Consider the following 17,498-nt stretch of genomic DNA (forward strand, 5'->3'; position numbering starts at 1 on the left):
TGATTCTTCATGGAAATTTTGCTTCTGAGAAGGGGCATAGAACATTGTCTCACATTGAAAAATAAAATAATGTATCTGAAGTTTGAGAAATTTTTTGTTCCATTGGATTTGGAATATCTGATTCTACTAAGTTTTCTCCCAAAATCATTGAAAAAGGAGAACTAAAACTACAGTTGAAGAATTTTTCAAGATTGAAGGTGATTACTATCATAGAATGTCAAAATTCCAGGAGCCTCTAATATTGCTATTTGGTATTGTTTGGACTATCTTCAATAACTCCATCGATTGTGTTCCATGTTTATATTTTAATGTTTTTTCTTGTGTAAGACCATGCAAGCTAGTAGCTAAATGTGTCAAATCTGAGCTGCATTTTTGGGCCATGTGAGTAGGCACCTGACATGGATGTTAAGTCTAATCATTCTGTAGTGTCTGTGTGAACAATAAGATGCATTGTGGCTGCTCATTTCGACAACTAGGATGCATATAATGGCCTTTGACACTCAAGGGAAACATATGCCTCGATTCAGTTAATCCAGTTGGTATTAAAGGCCAACTAGCAGTTGGTTCATGAAAAAGAAGCGTATGGGCAATTAATTATGGTAATAAAATACAATGAAATGGGTGGATAATTTTGATGTGTGTATCACTGGTAGTGTTCAATGCCTACTAGACATCATCTCTGTTATCAGAATCAATGGTCATCTTAAAACTCATGAATAGTTGTTGTAAATTATGATCATGAATGATAGGAAACTGCTTAGTGCCCTTGCTATTTACTATTTCCACATCATCATTTGGATTTGGATTGTGATACAAATTGGGAACCAATGATGTGGATATCTCCAGAAACAATAGGTAATTAAGTCCACCAAAGTAGCATTGGCTTGCCTCACTAACTGGGAATAGAGACAGCATGCATATAACAGGTGGCATATCTCAGACATCTTCCATGAAGATAAGGCAACCCCAACCAAGACATCATGCATGTGTGTATTTGGGAATCCAGCATAGCTTTTGTCAAAAAAAATACTCAACGCCATCCTATCAAGGCATGAATCAGATAGATCCCCATTCCATGTCAGGTTGACTCATGCCCAAAAACCAAGTATATAAGAGACGAACAAGTCTTGTAAACCCAATTCTGGACTCTAGTTAACCCAAACACACACACCACGTAAATTGGATTCGATCATAACTCGGACACTACTTTGACGAAGGCTGACCCAGTCAAGGCCAAACATTTAATTAGGGTTATTAGGCCAATCTCAAAACAAGTGTTTGGAACTGGCCAGACTAAGGCAGAATAATTGATTAATGCCAAACATTATGAACTCAAAAATTCATAAACGGTCTCAAAAAACACACTTGGGCTTGCCTAGCCAATATCACACTTTCACCCAATGCCAAAATAACAGGTAAACATTCATGGAAATATATGTGGTTGACAAGCCAGTCACACATTCCATGTGTCATTCTATTTTCATTCATAAATGTATTCATTATAGTGCATGTGATGCTTAATGGATTATGATGATATCATAATACAAAGGTAACTAGTCTTTACTCATGTATTCTAAATTCATATTTGAAAGATACTCAAGAAGGAGATTGAGGTATTCAGATAGAATATCACTATCTAGCCTTGCCAATCTGAATAGTATGCCTAGTCCCATATCGATTACTGAGGATACACTACGGATTAATAGTATGTGATATCTGGTGGAGACAATTAACTATATTGATATGTACAACTCCTGAATGGTATTAGACCAAAATAGGAATCAAGTTGATTCACGCCATCATTTTGTGAGTGGCCCTTAGGCTTGAGACACCAAAGACATCTTCTAAATCAAGAGTTTTACTTTCACTATACCTACACATTCCTGATTATGGGATTCTAAACAATCTTATTTTGATTGTATCAAGAAGTTCTAGAAGACAATTGAGTGGTCAAAATAGTGTCAACTGCCCTCAATATAAGAGGAGGCAGCTCAAGGAGGATGATGCAATGAAGTCCTTACTAATGCAATGAAATTTCAAATAAGGGTTCTCTGATTATTTATGAGTGCAAAAATACTAATTCAAATAACCGATTAGGGTTTGATAGTTAACCATACCCTAAGTTATACTGTAAGTGTCAAGTGGATGAGTGACTATGCATACACAATAACCAATGACGGAAAAGTTCCTGAGTGAGTCGATACACACTCTTTTGTATCTTATAGAGCATAAGGTGTAGCTTTCATCCGATGGGCTGGCGAATTGACCTAAATATTGAGTTAAATCAATCCAACATTAAATAGTCGATATAATAATATAGCTAACTAATTTGGAAGTCTAATAAAGGTTATCTTTTAACTAGAGTCACTCACTAGGCTGATATATGGGCATGGAGGTTCACACCTAAATGGTCATTTGGATTTGGAAAGATATACTTAAAGTTTAGGGGGTTTATCAAAAATAAATACTTAGTGTACATAAGGGAAGGCATTGAATGAAATTCAATGAGGCTAGAGCTGGTTAAGGGCCTTCTCCTTATTCTCCCTGCTCCCCATACCTCTTCACCAATGCCAATGCCGTCTGCACAGCATAAAAACAATGATGGAGCTTGAATGAGGCTCGTCAAGATGAAGCAGGAGATTTAACATGATGATGATCATACGGATACTTCTAGAGGCTGCATGGATGTGTAGCTAATTCGTACCAAGCTGGCATGTATTTTAGTGGACCCTTGATTTGGACTCAAACAAACTAAGAGGACCTAACATGTAAGCAAGATGCAGCCAAACAGAATGAAAATAGACCGAGTGGGGTTTATTCCCTTAGCTTATTTATAGATGATAAAAATTCAAGACCATAAAAAATTTCATCAATTAATAATCACCTCATTTATGTATTGAGTGGTATGAAAACTAGTAGTAACCATTAAACTTGTCCATTGGGGGGTGGTTTGTAGAGGCCACCATCCTCTTGATCAAAATAAAATACATTCTTGGATCTAGGAATCTTCCATTTTTGAAAGATAAATACAAGTCTCGGCAACGTCATTCATCTCTAATTTAAGTTAGCTGACTTTGGAAGATCTGGTTCAATTTTGCCTGCTCATCATTGGACACCGAATCATCAAAAAGTGCACGAGATCAAGATCTACAGCTGGTCCTGTTCAAGACAAAGTTTTGAGGACTTTGTCCATGTATCATTAATACAAATGCTAAAGATCTATAGGCTACCATTAATCGTACATTTATATGCCTTAATAAAGATATAAAGTGTTCAACCACCGTAGATAAGCCAAGGAGTATGCAGAGGTGAACTGGCTGGAACCTATATAGTGGATGATACTCATGAAAAAGAGGGACAACGAGATGATCTATTGGCTCATCATGTATAATAACTTACATCAATTTTTTTACTTATCCTAATATACTAGATTTCATTATATATATGTTCATCACACGATTAATGTGGTTTTATTCCTCCCATCCTTTTCATATAATGAATATACTATAGAAGTTAGAAAAACTAAATATGGTATTAGATTTTCTTCGATGTCAATACATATCCTAACACCTGCCAAAAGTTGGAAAACCTAAAAAACTTTGCAATACTAACATCTGAATCATATAAATCTTGTCTCATTACACCCACCGCATGTACAAAACTACTAAAATCGACCAAGTAATGTGTAAAACAGAGAGCTGATTATTGCATGCAAAATAAAACTCAAATATCAAGGATTTTACATGAAAATCTTCATCAAAATATCATTATTTGCATTTTCAGATGGTTTGAATGGATAAAAATAACATTCAGTATAGCTTTATCGGTTTTCCAGGTTTTCTAGTTTTTGATAAGATTTTTTTTAACTTTAGATTGATTAAAATATTAATTATGCAAGCTAGATAATGTTTTTATAGAATTACGGAATCCATTGATTAATTTATAATGTATTGCATATTTTTTGTAGATTTTTTGTTAAGTTATTATATAAGGAATTGAAAAAATGTATAACAATATTTTTGGACTTACAAAATTTTTTTAATAACCTTTTATAGGCTTAAATCATTGCCTGCAACGTTTTATATTTTCTTGCAAAATTATTAGCCCTACAAATCGTTATAAAATTAATCATTATGGCATCATGATTTTCCATGCCAAAACAATTCAATCATTATCTCATTTTTAAATTAGAGGACGTATGTGTGATGAACCCAAAATAAGAACTGAAAACATACACATCTTAAGACCATTTTGGCATCATATTAGTGATCTAACCTTTATTTTTTTTTGGAATTCTCTTTCATGCATTAAATTGGCCACTTTCTAATATAATTTCCACATAATTTTCATGCCCATAAATTCTCATTCAAAATAAACTTTAATATTATTAGTTTTCATGGATTTAATTCCCTCTCCAGTAAGTATTGTAAATTTCCCAGGTCTTAATTTAAGTAAAAGTAGGTAGTGTTTGCAAGCTCCCTCGTCACTAGCGAGTGCTAGCGTGGTCGAAGCACGGCCCAGAAGCAGAAGGAAGAAAAGGAGCCCAGGGATGACACCTAGCCCACAAAAGCTCACACATATAGGTCTGACATCAATGAAACCAAAGTCTGGTGTGCATGGGGGGCGGGGCAAAGTACCCTATTTAATTCACTAGGTGCATCATCATGACATTTATATAGCATTGTCTTTTTTTCAAATCTCTCAATGTGGTTAATGTTTATCTATCTTCCCAATTTTAGGTAGAGATAATAGATAAATTGGCCGCCACTGAGAAAAAGTTTTGAAAAAATTAGAAGTAAAAATTTATGGGGGTTTGAGCCAATCTGGCTAGAAGCCAGTATCATAATGGGCCTACTTTTACCATTGTCGGTGACATTTCATATTCACCACTACTTTTATTCTTGAAATCCTAAAATTCAGTGTTGATTGCCAAAGAGGACAGTTGGGCCACCTAATGGAGCCTCTAGAAAATGAGCTGCTACCGAAGTTGCTAACGAGGCAGATGACGTGGGACAAAGGGGTATACCGTAAAAAATGGGTCCATGGCTGCAAATTCATCACAGTCGTTGACCCGGTTCTTGTGGAGATTAGATGGCAAAGGGGTAAAACTATCCTTCTCTACTCCTTGGCTGTCATCCCCATCAGCCGGTCAATAGGGGCTAATGATAAGCCTAAAATTAGTGTTGATTAGACGTGAATCTCACCATGCCTTTGGCTATGAAGCTAATTGAATAGAATTTATTATGCTTTTTTCCAGATTTTAGAAAAGATGAAATGTGATTTTATCACCTCATTAAATTTATTAAAAAGGATAGAATTTAGTAATTACTTATAGAATTCTTGTTTTTATTATTTCAGCATATTATGAGAATTTATGGATCTTTAATAATTAGGTTATAAGGTTTCAGAAAACAAATATGGCAAACAATCTTTCAGGAAAAACCTAGATTTATTTGAAAATATTAATGATGTTAGATTGAACTATTAGAATTTTTTGTATTTGTTGAGGGATTTCAAGACGAAGATTGGAAATTCAAATCAAGGATGGAGATGAACAAATTCGTTAATGAAATTTAAGGGAGACCTAAGCTTCTTGTGGAATTGAATTGTTAGACAATAAAATTAGAAATCTATAGAGAGAAAGCAGACAGTGATTGAGAGATATAAAATAGAGATAAAGTGGAGTGAAATTGGGAGAAACTGGACTTTTAGGGTTGTTTTATATGGATCTATGAATATAATATGTATATGGAGATAACAAACATATCATAAAAGTTCACTATGCTTGGATATTGATTCTGAATGCCAATAACTGCTCGTAATTATCAAAAATACTCCTAGAACATGAATATTCTGCCCATAGCTTTGCATTTTCATAATGATCAAAAAACAAATTGAAAACTTGTGAAGGAACATACAGATTAGATCAAGAATCAAGCAGTTTTGATTGAGAAGCAGCAGCTGTGTTCTTTGAAGCCAACTATGTTTGGTTGAGGTTCCTTGGTCCACGTTTTCCAACATCTTTCCCTAGATGCATGTTGATGAGCATAAAGGTGTTTATAGCTTGGTTAGGGAAAGGACATGTTTTCATTTAGTGGAAAGCCAAAAATATCCCACATGTTAAAACACCACATTATAGTACCTCTTACTAATACCACTATATATGGCTACCCTCATTCCCCTCCCATCCATTTGTGCATGTTCTTCTGTCTGCTCCTTCTACCTCTCATTATCTCATGCCAATGCTTGTGCTACACCAAGCTTCCCCTAATTCACAATGCATCCCCTAGGGCACAAGTCTTACAAATGTGAATCTTTCTGGCAAAGATTCCTTGATAAAATTAAAATCATCTCTTTTTTCTCTCATAGGGGAACTCTCAAAGTTGCCTCATATGGCTCCACCATTGATATAACCCCTTTATAAACTTACCATTCAGATGCCCGAAAAACTACTCTTTGAATGTCAATTGGAAAATGAAATGATTTTTTTACCGACATCCTATATGTTGACATCATAATGTGCCATCTAAAGGCTGTTCTGTATGCCCATGATGAACAACTAAATTTCTCAGTCTAGCGTTTCCCACCTAGCTGAACAATATTCTTTGGGATGTTCTTATTCTTGATTGCTCATTTAAATTTGGCATTTTGCTTGAGGATGGCATGGGGCTGTGACTTATGGCCTACCATGTACATATTGAGTAGTGATGTGTAATGTGAGTAATAAAAATAGGGTTCGCCATTACAAAGGCTTTCAGTTATCAAAACCAGGATAATATATATCAGTTCATAGATTTCAACACAAAATTATAATTATCTATACAAGTGTTGATTGCTTTAACCCACTTATAAACATAATAAAGAGCTATAGATATATATTTAAATAATGAAATTATATACGATGGGTAAGGGATATTTTTTATTGAGTATTCAAAGTTGTCAAGTCAGATTTTACACTGCAAAAAATAGGATGATCGAATCATTTTATCTGGAATAGGTACCACTCTTACTCATTCCTAGGAATTGTAGCTTCAAGCTGTTCATGTGTTAAGCCTCCGGGTGTTTTCACGCTATCACTTGAATGAGGGATCTCATTTTCATTCTCTTAAATTCTTATTGAAAATTTGGTTGATATGCTCAACTCGTTCTCATGAAAACGATATAATGGTTATGACAGGGAGATTAGAAAGAGGACGCCCAAACCTATGTTGCATGAATATGTGAAATGGAAAAAAAAATGTTATTCCAATATGGTGTACCTTCTCTCTTAATACACACAAGTCAAAAGTAAATGTCGAGAGATTTCCGTGATGATGAAGTTGTGTCCGAGTTCTAAGATGATGGGCAGAAATTTAATCCTTCTCCACATCATCTTCAGATAATCTTCCGTCATGAACCTCTTTCCCGCCGAGAAATCCACACCTTCGGTCTTCAACGTGTAGCAATGGACATGCCTTAATCTGCATTTCTGGTATGCCTTCTCGTCGAGTGCAATGATAACCAAGTGTGTCAAAAGCTTGCTCGTGCATTCACCAGTCCAAAATCTCTCAAAGAGTAGATCAAGAAGAGAACCAGGAGCCATCCACGCTTCGTTCACTATCGTCAATATCACCGTTTTATTTGTCATGGCCGCTCTTTCAAGAATTGTCTCTAGGTGGTTTTCCTGCTCAGGAAAAAGGGTTAACCGATGAGTCTACCCGTGGAAGGGCAATAATTTTATTTTACTCTCTTACATGTCCAGTAATGATATCCGGATGAGAAACACTTCCCGGTACGAAGAACTGTCAAGACACCTACCGACGCCACATCATCCAAAGGACCTAACGGCCCTCCGCCGCCATCGTCTGTCATTTCCAGCTCCCTAGACACACCCTTACCGACATCATTATCGCAGTGTCCCAAGACACGTCATCATGAACAAGAGGTCCCCAGACACACGGTGTCTCCAGAAGCTTCTCCTGATACTATAAACAAGTCTTGAAGCACCTTGTACAACAACACTAATCTCCTTCTTTCTTCTTCTACTTCTTCGTTTTCAATACATCTACTCTTTATTGTTTGTTCATTCCAATCTTCTCGTCTCAATCGGCTCTTCTCTCATCGACGGTTTCAACAAGAACAAGCGGGGCACTGCTTAGCGACACAGATGAAAAACTTGGCCGTGACGATAACCAGAGCGCCATGGCCAAGTTCTTCGGAAGAAACTAGCAACCAGAAAAAAACGAAAGTTCATGACAGAAATGTAAGATTGTTCACGACGTATCTAAAAAATGCTTGACATATATATCAGAAGAGGAAAGGTGGCGCACCGTATTAGGGCAAGCGCTTTTTCCCCGAATATGGAGCCTAAGGTGTTGTTTCGATGGTGGAAGCTCCCCTGAAGGAAGTTGAAGACGCTGACATCGTAGAAGGTTAGTGCGTACTTGAACGCGACTCAAGCGACCACAAGTAGGCTCAAGACCAACGTTCTCATCGTACCGCCCTCAATCTGCCGTTTGAGTCTGCTACTGATCATCGATGATTCTAACAGCCTTATGATTATACACAATGCGGACTGATGATTTTCACTGTTTTAACATTCCTCAACCTTTGTCAGCTTTCGTAAAAGTCGTGCATAGTCAGCGTAACCCTTACTAGTTCTGACGTTGCCTAAAAAAGTTATCAGTTATCAGTTACGCTGCCTACAACGCGATCGCATCCGAACAAAAAAAGTTATCAGTTACGATCACATTCCATGGCGACACACAACAGTATTCTTTACCAACTTGGAAATGTTGATAATCCCAATACAGGATGCCACACTAATGATTCACGTTGAATTTTGGTTGAAGTTGTAAATTTGGAAGATGTTAAATTGGCAAATGGGTTTGCTTTAACAAGTAAAGAACATAGAATGTTGTACAACATGACCAGCCGCCCACCAAACTGAAAACTGGATCGAAGTGTATTTTTTTATATTTATGATATCAACGAACGTCTCTCTCTCTCTCTCTCTCTCTCTCTCTCTCTCTCTCTCTCTCTCTCTCTCTCTCTCTCTCTCTCTCTCTCTCTCTCTCTCTCTCTCTCTCTCTCTCTCTCTCTCTCTTTGTCTGTCCCTATCTCTCTCTCTATCGCTCTCTCTCGCTCTCTCTTTCTCTCTCTCTCCCTATCTCTCTGTCTCTACATCTCTCTCTTTGTCTCTCCCTATCTCTCTATATGTCTCCGCATCTCTCTCTCTCGTTCTCTCTTTCTCTCTGTGTCTCTATCTCTCTCCCTCTCTCTGTCTAGCCCCATCTCCCTCTCTCTTGCTCTCTCTTTCTCTCTGTCCATATCTCTCTGTCTCTCTGTCTCTATCTCTGTCTCTCTGTCTGTTTCTCTCCCTCTGTATGTCTCCCTGCCTCTCTATATTTCTATGTCTCCCTGCCTCATCTCTCTCTCTCACTTTGCATCTCCATGTCTCTTTCTATCTATGTCTCTCTGCCTCTATCTCTCTATATTTCTATGTCTCTCTGTCTCTCTCTCTCTGTTTCTCCCTATCTCTCTTTATGTCTCCCCATCTCGCTCTCTCGCTCTCTTTCTATCTACTTCTCTCTATCTCTATCTCTCTCTATGTCTCTCTGTCTCTATCTCTCTCTATGTCTCTCTGTATCTATCTCTCTCTTTGTCTCTCCCTATCTCTCTCTATGTCTCTCTGTATCTATCTCTCTCTTTGTCTCTCCCTATCTCTCTCTCTTGCTCTCTCTTTCTATCTATTTCTCTTTGTCTCTATCTCTTTCTCTCTTTATGTCTCTCGGTCTCTATCACTCTCTTTGACTCTCCCTATCTTTCTCTCTCTCACTCTCTCTCTCTCTCTATGTCATGTTCATCATGTTTGCCATATGACTGCGCCACACGGAATGTTCATTGCCCCCATCTCGGCCATCATGGCTTTGTGGCTCATCGGCTAGCCCCCTGGTATCTACCCATTGTTTTTCAGACCACTGCCACCAGCACTGAGCTTGCTGGTAGAGAAGCTTGCCGGCTGTACGAACCGAGAAATTGGCACTTGGTGTGTTTTTCTGTATGTTTTTTCAGGAAATAAGTTGGACCTGGAGAATGATGCTGGACCATACGACCGAGGGGGTTACGTGAGGGGCTATTGGGCCCCATGGACCAATGGATAGGCCACCTTATGGTTATGGCATAAAAGGTTTGGTCATTTGAACTTCAAGGCCTTAAAGTTTTTGAGTAAACAAAACCTTGTATATGGCGTACCGTTTATTTTTTAAGAAGATGATATTTGTGAGGGTTGCATCTATGGCAAGCTGAAGAAGATAAACTTTTCAAATGAACATCCATGGAGAGCAAGAGCACCCTTGAAATTAGTTCATGCAGATGTATATGGTCCTATGAAAACCTCATCTTTCAGTAGAAGTATTTCTTACTATTTGTTAACGATTACTCTAGAATGTGCTGGGTTTATTTTTTGAAAGAGAAATCAGAGGTATTTCATAAATTTATTGAATTTAAAGCTATTGATGAAAATATGTGTGGACATGCTTTGAAAATTCTACGTATAGGTAGAGGAGGAGAATTTATTTCAAACCCATTTGAGGACTTTTGTAGAAAAATTGGAATTCGGAGACAATTAACTATGAGGAAGACTCCTCAGCAGAATGGAGTTGCTGAGAGGAAGAACAGGACACATGTTAAAGTTGCTAGGAGCATGATGCATGAAAAAAAAATTGCCTATTGAATTTTGGGCTGAAGCTGTAGCTCTTGCAGTTTATATTCAAAATATTTGTCCTACTAAAGTCATAAATGAAATGACACCTTTTGAAGTCTGGTATGAGAAGAAACCAGTTGTTGGTGATTTAAGAGTATTTGGATGCATTGCTTTTGCTTTAATTGATTAAAGTGAATGTGGCAAGTTGGACAAGAAAAGTGAGAAATAATTTTTTGTTGGATATAGTAATGAAAGCAAAGGTTACAGATTGTATCATGCTTTAATAAAAAATATGATTATAAGAAGAGATGTTATTTTTTATGGGGAAAACTTTTGGGATTGGAGTGAAAATCCTAAGTATCAAGAAGGAGAGAGGAATGGAGAGAGTATGTTTCCATCCCTGATTCACATAGAGATTCTGGATCATGAGTGATTGGAGATGCATCCCCATCAGCACAAAGAAAGACAAGGTCAGTAAAAGAGTTATATGAGACAGGTATTTTTGCACTTTTGTCACATGATGAACCAGTAAGTTTTGAAGAAGCTAAAAGCAAGAAAAAATGGAAGAATGCAATGGAAGATGAAATTAAGTGTATTAGGAAAAATGACACATGGGAGCTTTTGGATTTTACATCTTCACCTAGACCTATTGGAGTAAAATGGGTTTACAAAATCAATCATGCAGCAGATGGGAGTATACAGAGGTATAAGGCAAGGTTAGTAGCCAAAGGTTATGCACAAAATTATGGAATTGACTATTGTGAAACATTTTTGCCTGTTGCACGAATTGAAACAATAAGAATTTTTTCAGCCATTGCAGATTAAAAAGCATGGAAGGTATATCATTTTGATGTTAAATCTGCTTTCTTGAATGGTATTTTAAATGAAGAAGTTTATGTTATGCAACCTGAAGGATTTGTGGTTAAAGAAAAAGAGGACAAAGTTTAAAGTTAAAGAAAGCTTTATATGGTTTAAAACAAGCACCAAGAGCATGGTATGGCTGGTTTCATTCTTTTTTGATATAGTATGGTTTTCAAAGAAGTGAAAATGAACATAATTTTTATATCAAGAGGAGCAAAGGTGATGTTATGATTGTGAGTATTTATGTTGATGATATGATTTATATGGGATTGTCTGATTCTCTTATTCACGAATTCAGGAACCTAATGATGTCTGAATTTTAGATGAATGATCTTGGTTTACTTCATCATTTTCTTGGTATTCAATTATTTCAAGATAAAAAGAGAATATTTATCTCTCATGAAAGATATGTGATAGAAATGTTAAAAAAATTTAATATGATATCATGCAAATGAAAAGTTGACTTTGAATGATGGTAATTTCACAGAAGCATGGTGGGGATTTTAAGGTATTTGACAAATAAAAGACCAGATATTATTCTATCTGTGAGTTTGGTGTCAAGATTTTTAAGTTATCCTACTAATCATTTTGGAGCAGTGAAAAGAATTATGAGATATATATGTTGAACCAAAGAGTATGGATTACTCTATGATCGATCATCTAGTCTTCAGTTGACAGGATATGTGGATCGGGATTGGGAAGGAGATAGAGATGAAAGAAAGAGTACAAGGGGATATGTTTTTCTCATCGGCTCAAGAGCTGTTGCATGAAGTTCATAGAAGCAAGAGTCAGTGGCATTATCTTCTTCAGAAGCTGGGTATGTAGCTTCAGCAAGTGCACGTCCACATGGAATATGGCTCAAAATGATTTTAAAATATCTTTGTGTAGATCAAGAAAAAGCTTTTATTTTATTATGTGATAACATGTCAACAATTGATACGGCCAGGAATCCAGTAATTCATGGAAGAACCAAACACATTGAGATCAATCATCATTATATTAGAGAACAAGTCAATGACGGAGTGATTATTATGCAACATTGTACATCTCCTGATCAAGTTGCAGATGGGTTCGCCAAGGCTTTGGCTCAAGGAGGATTTAAGAAATTTAGAGATCATCTAGGAGTCAAACAGTCAACATTAAGGAGGATATTTTAGAAATGTTGACTTTTCTAAATATTCACCTGTAGGTTACTATGTCGGTTGGGACATAAGTCCCTATATATGTACCTAGTTTGAAAATAAAAAAGGGTTTTTACATTCCATTTTCTGTGTTTATGATGTGCTGCATATCCAAGTGAGAAGTGAGAGTTGTTCCCAAGCCCCAATAGTTATATGAGGGGCTACTGGGCCCCATGGACCAATGGACGAGCCACCTTAGAAATGCCGGGGCTTATCAATAAACGCAAAGTGTTGGACGCAATGACATGTACAATCGGAATGTTCACTGATAATTGATTTTATAAATTTTTGTATCGCTTCTTCTTCTCCCTTATGTTGAGTGCTTTCAGAATCTTGCGAGGTTGTTTCTTGTTGACTACTGTTGAGCTTACATTGAACTCCTATCCCAGGAATTCGCCGAATCGTGGACTTGAGTGCCTATAGGAGAAGAAGATGAACTCCGAAAAATGGAATCAGTTCTTTACATGTGCATCAGAACAAAGCAAAGGAAAAATATTACAGAATGCGAAAAAATTCAATAACATCAATCATAGGAAAATAGGCAAGTAACCGACATTGGCCATTTGCATTACTAGCATCTTTGTGGGGCTCTCCATTTGTTCGTGTGGTTGGCTTTCAAACTGGCCGGCCGAGTTTTGTAAGCCCTCCAATCCTCCATAATAAGTCTCATGTCATTGACCTTATTCTCCAATCCAAAGCAGCAATTAATGTGCATTGTGTAGACCTGTTCAAAGTCTCTACTTGGCTGGCAAAGCCCACCAAATTTGTCCGTCGGCAGCATCTTCCATGTCATCCCAATGTCTTGGAAGTATGGCTCCATCTTGATGCGGTTCAGAACGTCCTGGTCGTGCAAGCCGGGGTGGCGCAGCCTGGACTCATACCAGTACTTGTAGAAAAGTTGGGTTCTGTTGTTGGATCTAACGTACATGAAACCCCCGTTGGCAGTGTTTGACAAATCATCAGGATTGCCATGGAAATAGTCACACGCTATCTGGAAGTCGGAACTTTGGTTTGCAAAAAGAGGGAGAGGGTCTCTGAACCAAATCACATCAGAGTCCTGCACGTTAATACGGAGATTTCAATAATTGATGGCAACAAAAGATGGCTGTGTTCGAAAAGAATTCAAGTAAAATATAAACAACTATAGTTGAAGACGGATAAATAAAGAGGTAAGAAAAATGTCGATATCACTGGGAATAGAAATGATTCTTAGGTATGGGAACATATTATTACTTTTTACGTTTATTGTCTTATATTTATTTACCATTATTTCCTTGATAAACCGGCCTTCTCGACAGCATTCCGGTAGGGAATCAGATATTGGGAGGCACGCTGATTGATGACAAAACAAAATTGGGATTGAGAAGTTAATATTTTATGGACTGTACACAAGAATTAAACTTCAATATGATGGTCTAATTTATATCTACACAATTCGTCTGCTAATTGGGTACCCTTGAATATGGTGTAAAAAAAGAGAAAGGAGTTTATGAGTTTAAGACGCAACCATAGGATATCAATTCTGCCCGAAGGTCCAAAAGCAGTCAGAGAAGGAACTAAAAGGCTAAAACATCGAAGAGTTGATGCCGTAGGTCAAGGCATTTCTAATTCATCTTCTTTACACGATCTCTTGCTGTCCGTCTTACCACATCCTGGGTTCATTAACATGGATTGAAGATGAAATTTGATCATGATAAACTAAGTTCCAAAGAGAATCAGATCATGGTACATGCAGAGTTATTAGCAAGAGGGTTGAATGGCTTACTTTTTATTGAAGGGAAGTGACGCAATGTTTCTTTCTAAGAAGGTATCTGGCGCAATGTTTCACAGCATAATGCCACACGATGCCGCACAAGCGTAATTTTTTATGTTGAAAAAAATCCCAAGATGGTATGGTAAAATGCGGAATATACCAACCCAGACACGATCAATATGTCAATAAGAAATATTATCATAGATTACATATAGAGATAGATAATGAGAAATGTTATCATAGCATCTTGATTTCAATGTCGAAGGTTCTTAGTGCAGGGCATATGCCCCAGACAAGGAGTAAGCACCAAGGAATAATCAAGACATTAAAACCAAGGGAGAGACAGGGAAGAGAGGAAGAAACAAGAAGAATGAACAACAAAAACACCACTTCGGCTGGGATTAGGGTGAAACTGCTTTAAATAATAAGGAAATGGATCTCAAATGGGCTTCGGTTTCCAATTGCCCCCTCTATTTGGGGGGTTGATAAGTCAAGGCCCCCCTCTCTCTGATGTGGGGGGACTGACACATCCCAAACATATTGTTTTTGAGGACGCAAACACTTCAAGGTTAGTCCAGCAGAAGGGTAAAAGGGTCTATCGTTAATAAAGATTTCCGGATGAAATAGAAATTAAGAAGGAACGTCACGCCATGCTCCACAGCACAAATAAAACTGATAATAGATGGTTGACTTTTTGTTCAATCCAGCTTACAGACTTCAACACGTGTTAGGAGAACTCATCGGGTTCAATGTGGACACAAACATATGTCATACATGATTTCGTGCTGGTAGGTAGACCTTCACTGCTAGTACATAATAATGAAAAGTCAATGTGGAGAGATTACCGTAAAGATGAAGTTGTATCCGAGTTCTATGATATCGGGCAGAAATTTAATCCTTCTCCACATCATCTTCAGATAATCTTCCGTCATGAACCTCTTCGCTGCTGAGAAATCCACACCTTCGGTTTTCAACGCGTAGCAATGGACATGCCTTAATCTGCATTTCTGGTATGCCTTCTCGTCGAGCGCAATGATAACCAAGTGTGTCAAAAGCTCGCTTGTGTGTTCTCCAGTCCAAAAGCTCTCGAAGAATAGATCAAGAACAGAACCGGGAGCCATCCACGCTTCGTTCACAGTCGTCAATATCACCGTTTTATCTCTCATGGCCGCTCTTTCAAGAATTGTCTCTAGGTGGTTTTCCTGCTTAGGCAAAAGGGTTAACCGAGGATTCTCAGGGCGAAGGATAATCATTTGTTTTACTATTTTATGTCCAAAAATGTTATCGCGATGAGAAAATCTTCCCGGTAAGAAGAACAATCGGCACACTGCGTAGCGACACAGATTAAGAACTTGGCTGTGATGATAACAAGAGCGCCATGGTCAAGTTCTTTGGAAGAAACTAGCAACCATGAAACATCTTGCTGATTCCGACCTTCGCAGCGGAATAAGTACAGAAAAAAAAATGTAAGAAACACTCTCCGGTCCGAAGAACAAGCGGCACACCGCGTAGCGACACAGATTCAGAACATGGTCGTGATGAAACTGGAAACCATGAAAGAACTTATTCCGATCTTACAAGCAGAATAAGTAAGTTCAGAACAGAAATGAAAGAACAGCCATCGATGATTCCGAAAAACGAGAGACTCATTAATCAGATCTAGCAAAGTCGGCTCACCAAATTCGGGCAATTTTTTTTTCTGGAAGATCCAGAGACGAGGGTGTTGTTTGGATGTTGGAAGCTTTCCGGAAGGAACTTGAAGATGCTGACGTTGTAGAAGGTAAGTGTATAAAGGAACGCCACTCCAGCGACCACAAGCAGGCTCAACTGCCACACTCTCATTGTATCTTCCTGAATCTGCTATTCGAGACTGCCCCTGATCACCGAAAATCCTAATATCAAGACGATTCTGAGAGGAAAATGCACTGTAGATTTTAACATTTTTAAGCCTTCCCAGCCCACGTATTCTGCGTTCGAACAAGTAGGCTGTAGTCCGCATCTACCTTAATCACTGTGACGATGACTACACGAAACGTCCAGATCACAAGTTAGATCTTGGGCAACACAGAACTACATTTTTGTTCGATCAAATGTCATGGTAACCCACTGTCTACCTTGTATTAACAGTAATCTACATAAACTTGGAACAGTGGATGATAACAAGACAGGCGCCGCACTAATGATCCTTGTTGACTTATGGATAAAGTAATAAAATGGAAGATGATAAATTCCTAGATGGGATTGAATTTCCCAGTTAACAACCCCTGAAGATGTTTAGATGTGGTCTCACGAAAAAACGACCCGATGTGCGCCCTTATGTTTGAGGAATTTAACATAACGTTTACACTCACCCTCTTTATCCTCTTCATAACGTTTACAGTCGCCCCTCTTTATCCTCTTCTCTTTCTTCTTCACTTACTCCTATATCTAGTCCACTACTATCTTCTTCTTTAGTTCTTTTACTCTCAGTAATTAACACAATAATTATGTATGATAAATGAAATGAGAGAGAGAGAGAGAGTGAGATAAAGAGGAAGTGAGAGCCAGTGAGAAAAAGAGAGCGAGCGAGAAAGAGAGAGAGAGAGAGAGAGAGATCGGGCAATAGAGATTAAGATCAAGAGAAAGAGAGAGAAAGAGAGAGAGAGAGAGAGTGAGATCGAGAGCAGGTGAGTGAGATCAAGAGAGAGAAAGATTGAGCGAGAGAGAGAGAGATCGGGCAATAGAGATTAAGATCAAGAGAAAGAGAGAGAAAGAGAGAGAGAGAGAGTGAGATCGAGAGCAGGTGAGTGAGATCAAGAGAGAGAAAGATTGAGCGAGAGAGAGAGAGATCGGGCAATAGAGATTAAGATCAAGAGAAAGAGAGAGAAAGAGAGAGAGAGAGAGAGTGAGATCGAGAGCAGGTGAGTGAGATCAAGAGAGAGAAAGATTGAGCGAGAGAGAGTGAGATCGAGAGCAGGTGAGTGAGATCGAGAGAGAGAGCGGTGAGTGCGATCGCGAGAGAGAGAGAGAGAGAGGGAGA

The 17,498-nt window shown here is 38.0% G+C and overlaps 1 protein-coding gene and 1 pseudogene across 2 annotated transcripts; both read right to left on the bottom strand.

Annotated features, from left to right (window-relative positions):
- Positions 1-7,267: 7,267 nt before the first annotated feature.
- Positions 7,268-7,851, bottom strand: LOC144714828 (uncharacterized protein At4g15970 pseudogene; annotated as a pseudogene).
- A 5,088-nt stretch (positions 7,852-12,939) lies between these two features.
- LOC144715324 (uncharacterized protein At4g15970-like) lies at positions 12,940-16,419 on the bottom strand. 2 transcript variants are annotated; one of them, XM_078590258.1, is made up of 4 exons: positions 16,157-16,419; positions 15,325-15,681; positions 13,281-13,783; positions 12,940-13,143 (listed from the first exon to the last, which is right to left on the bottom strand). In XM_078590258.1, the coding sequence occupies exons 1-3, from the start codon at positions 16,319-16,321 to the stop codon at positions 13,298-13,300; spliced, it is 1,008 nt and encodes a 335-aa protein (XP_078446384.1). In that variant the 5' UTR covers positions 16,322-16,419; the 3' UTR covers positions 12,940-13,143; positions 13,281-13,297. The 2 variants fall into 2 exon arrangements, with proteins under 2 accessions (XP_078446384.1, XP_078446383.1); XM_078590257.1 differs by lacking the exon at positions 12,940-13,143 and having other exon boundaries at positions 13,147-13,783.
- Positions 16,420-17,498: the final 1,079 nt, after the last annotated feature.

Source organism: Wolffia australiana, chromosome 18 (genome assembly GCF_029677425.1).
Source record: "Wolffia australiana isolate 7733 chromosome 18, ASM2967742v1".
NCBI classification, from domain to species: Eukaryota; Viridiplantae; Streptophyta; class Magnoliopsida; order Alismatales; family Araceae; genus Wolffia; species Wolffia australiana.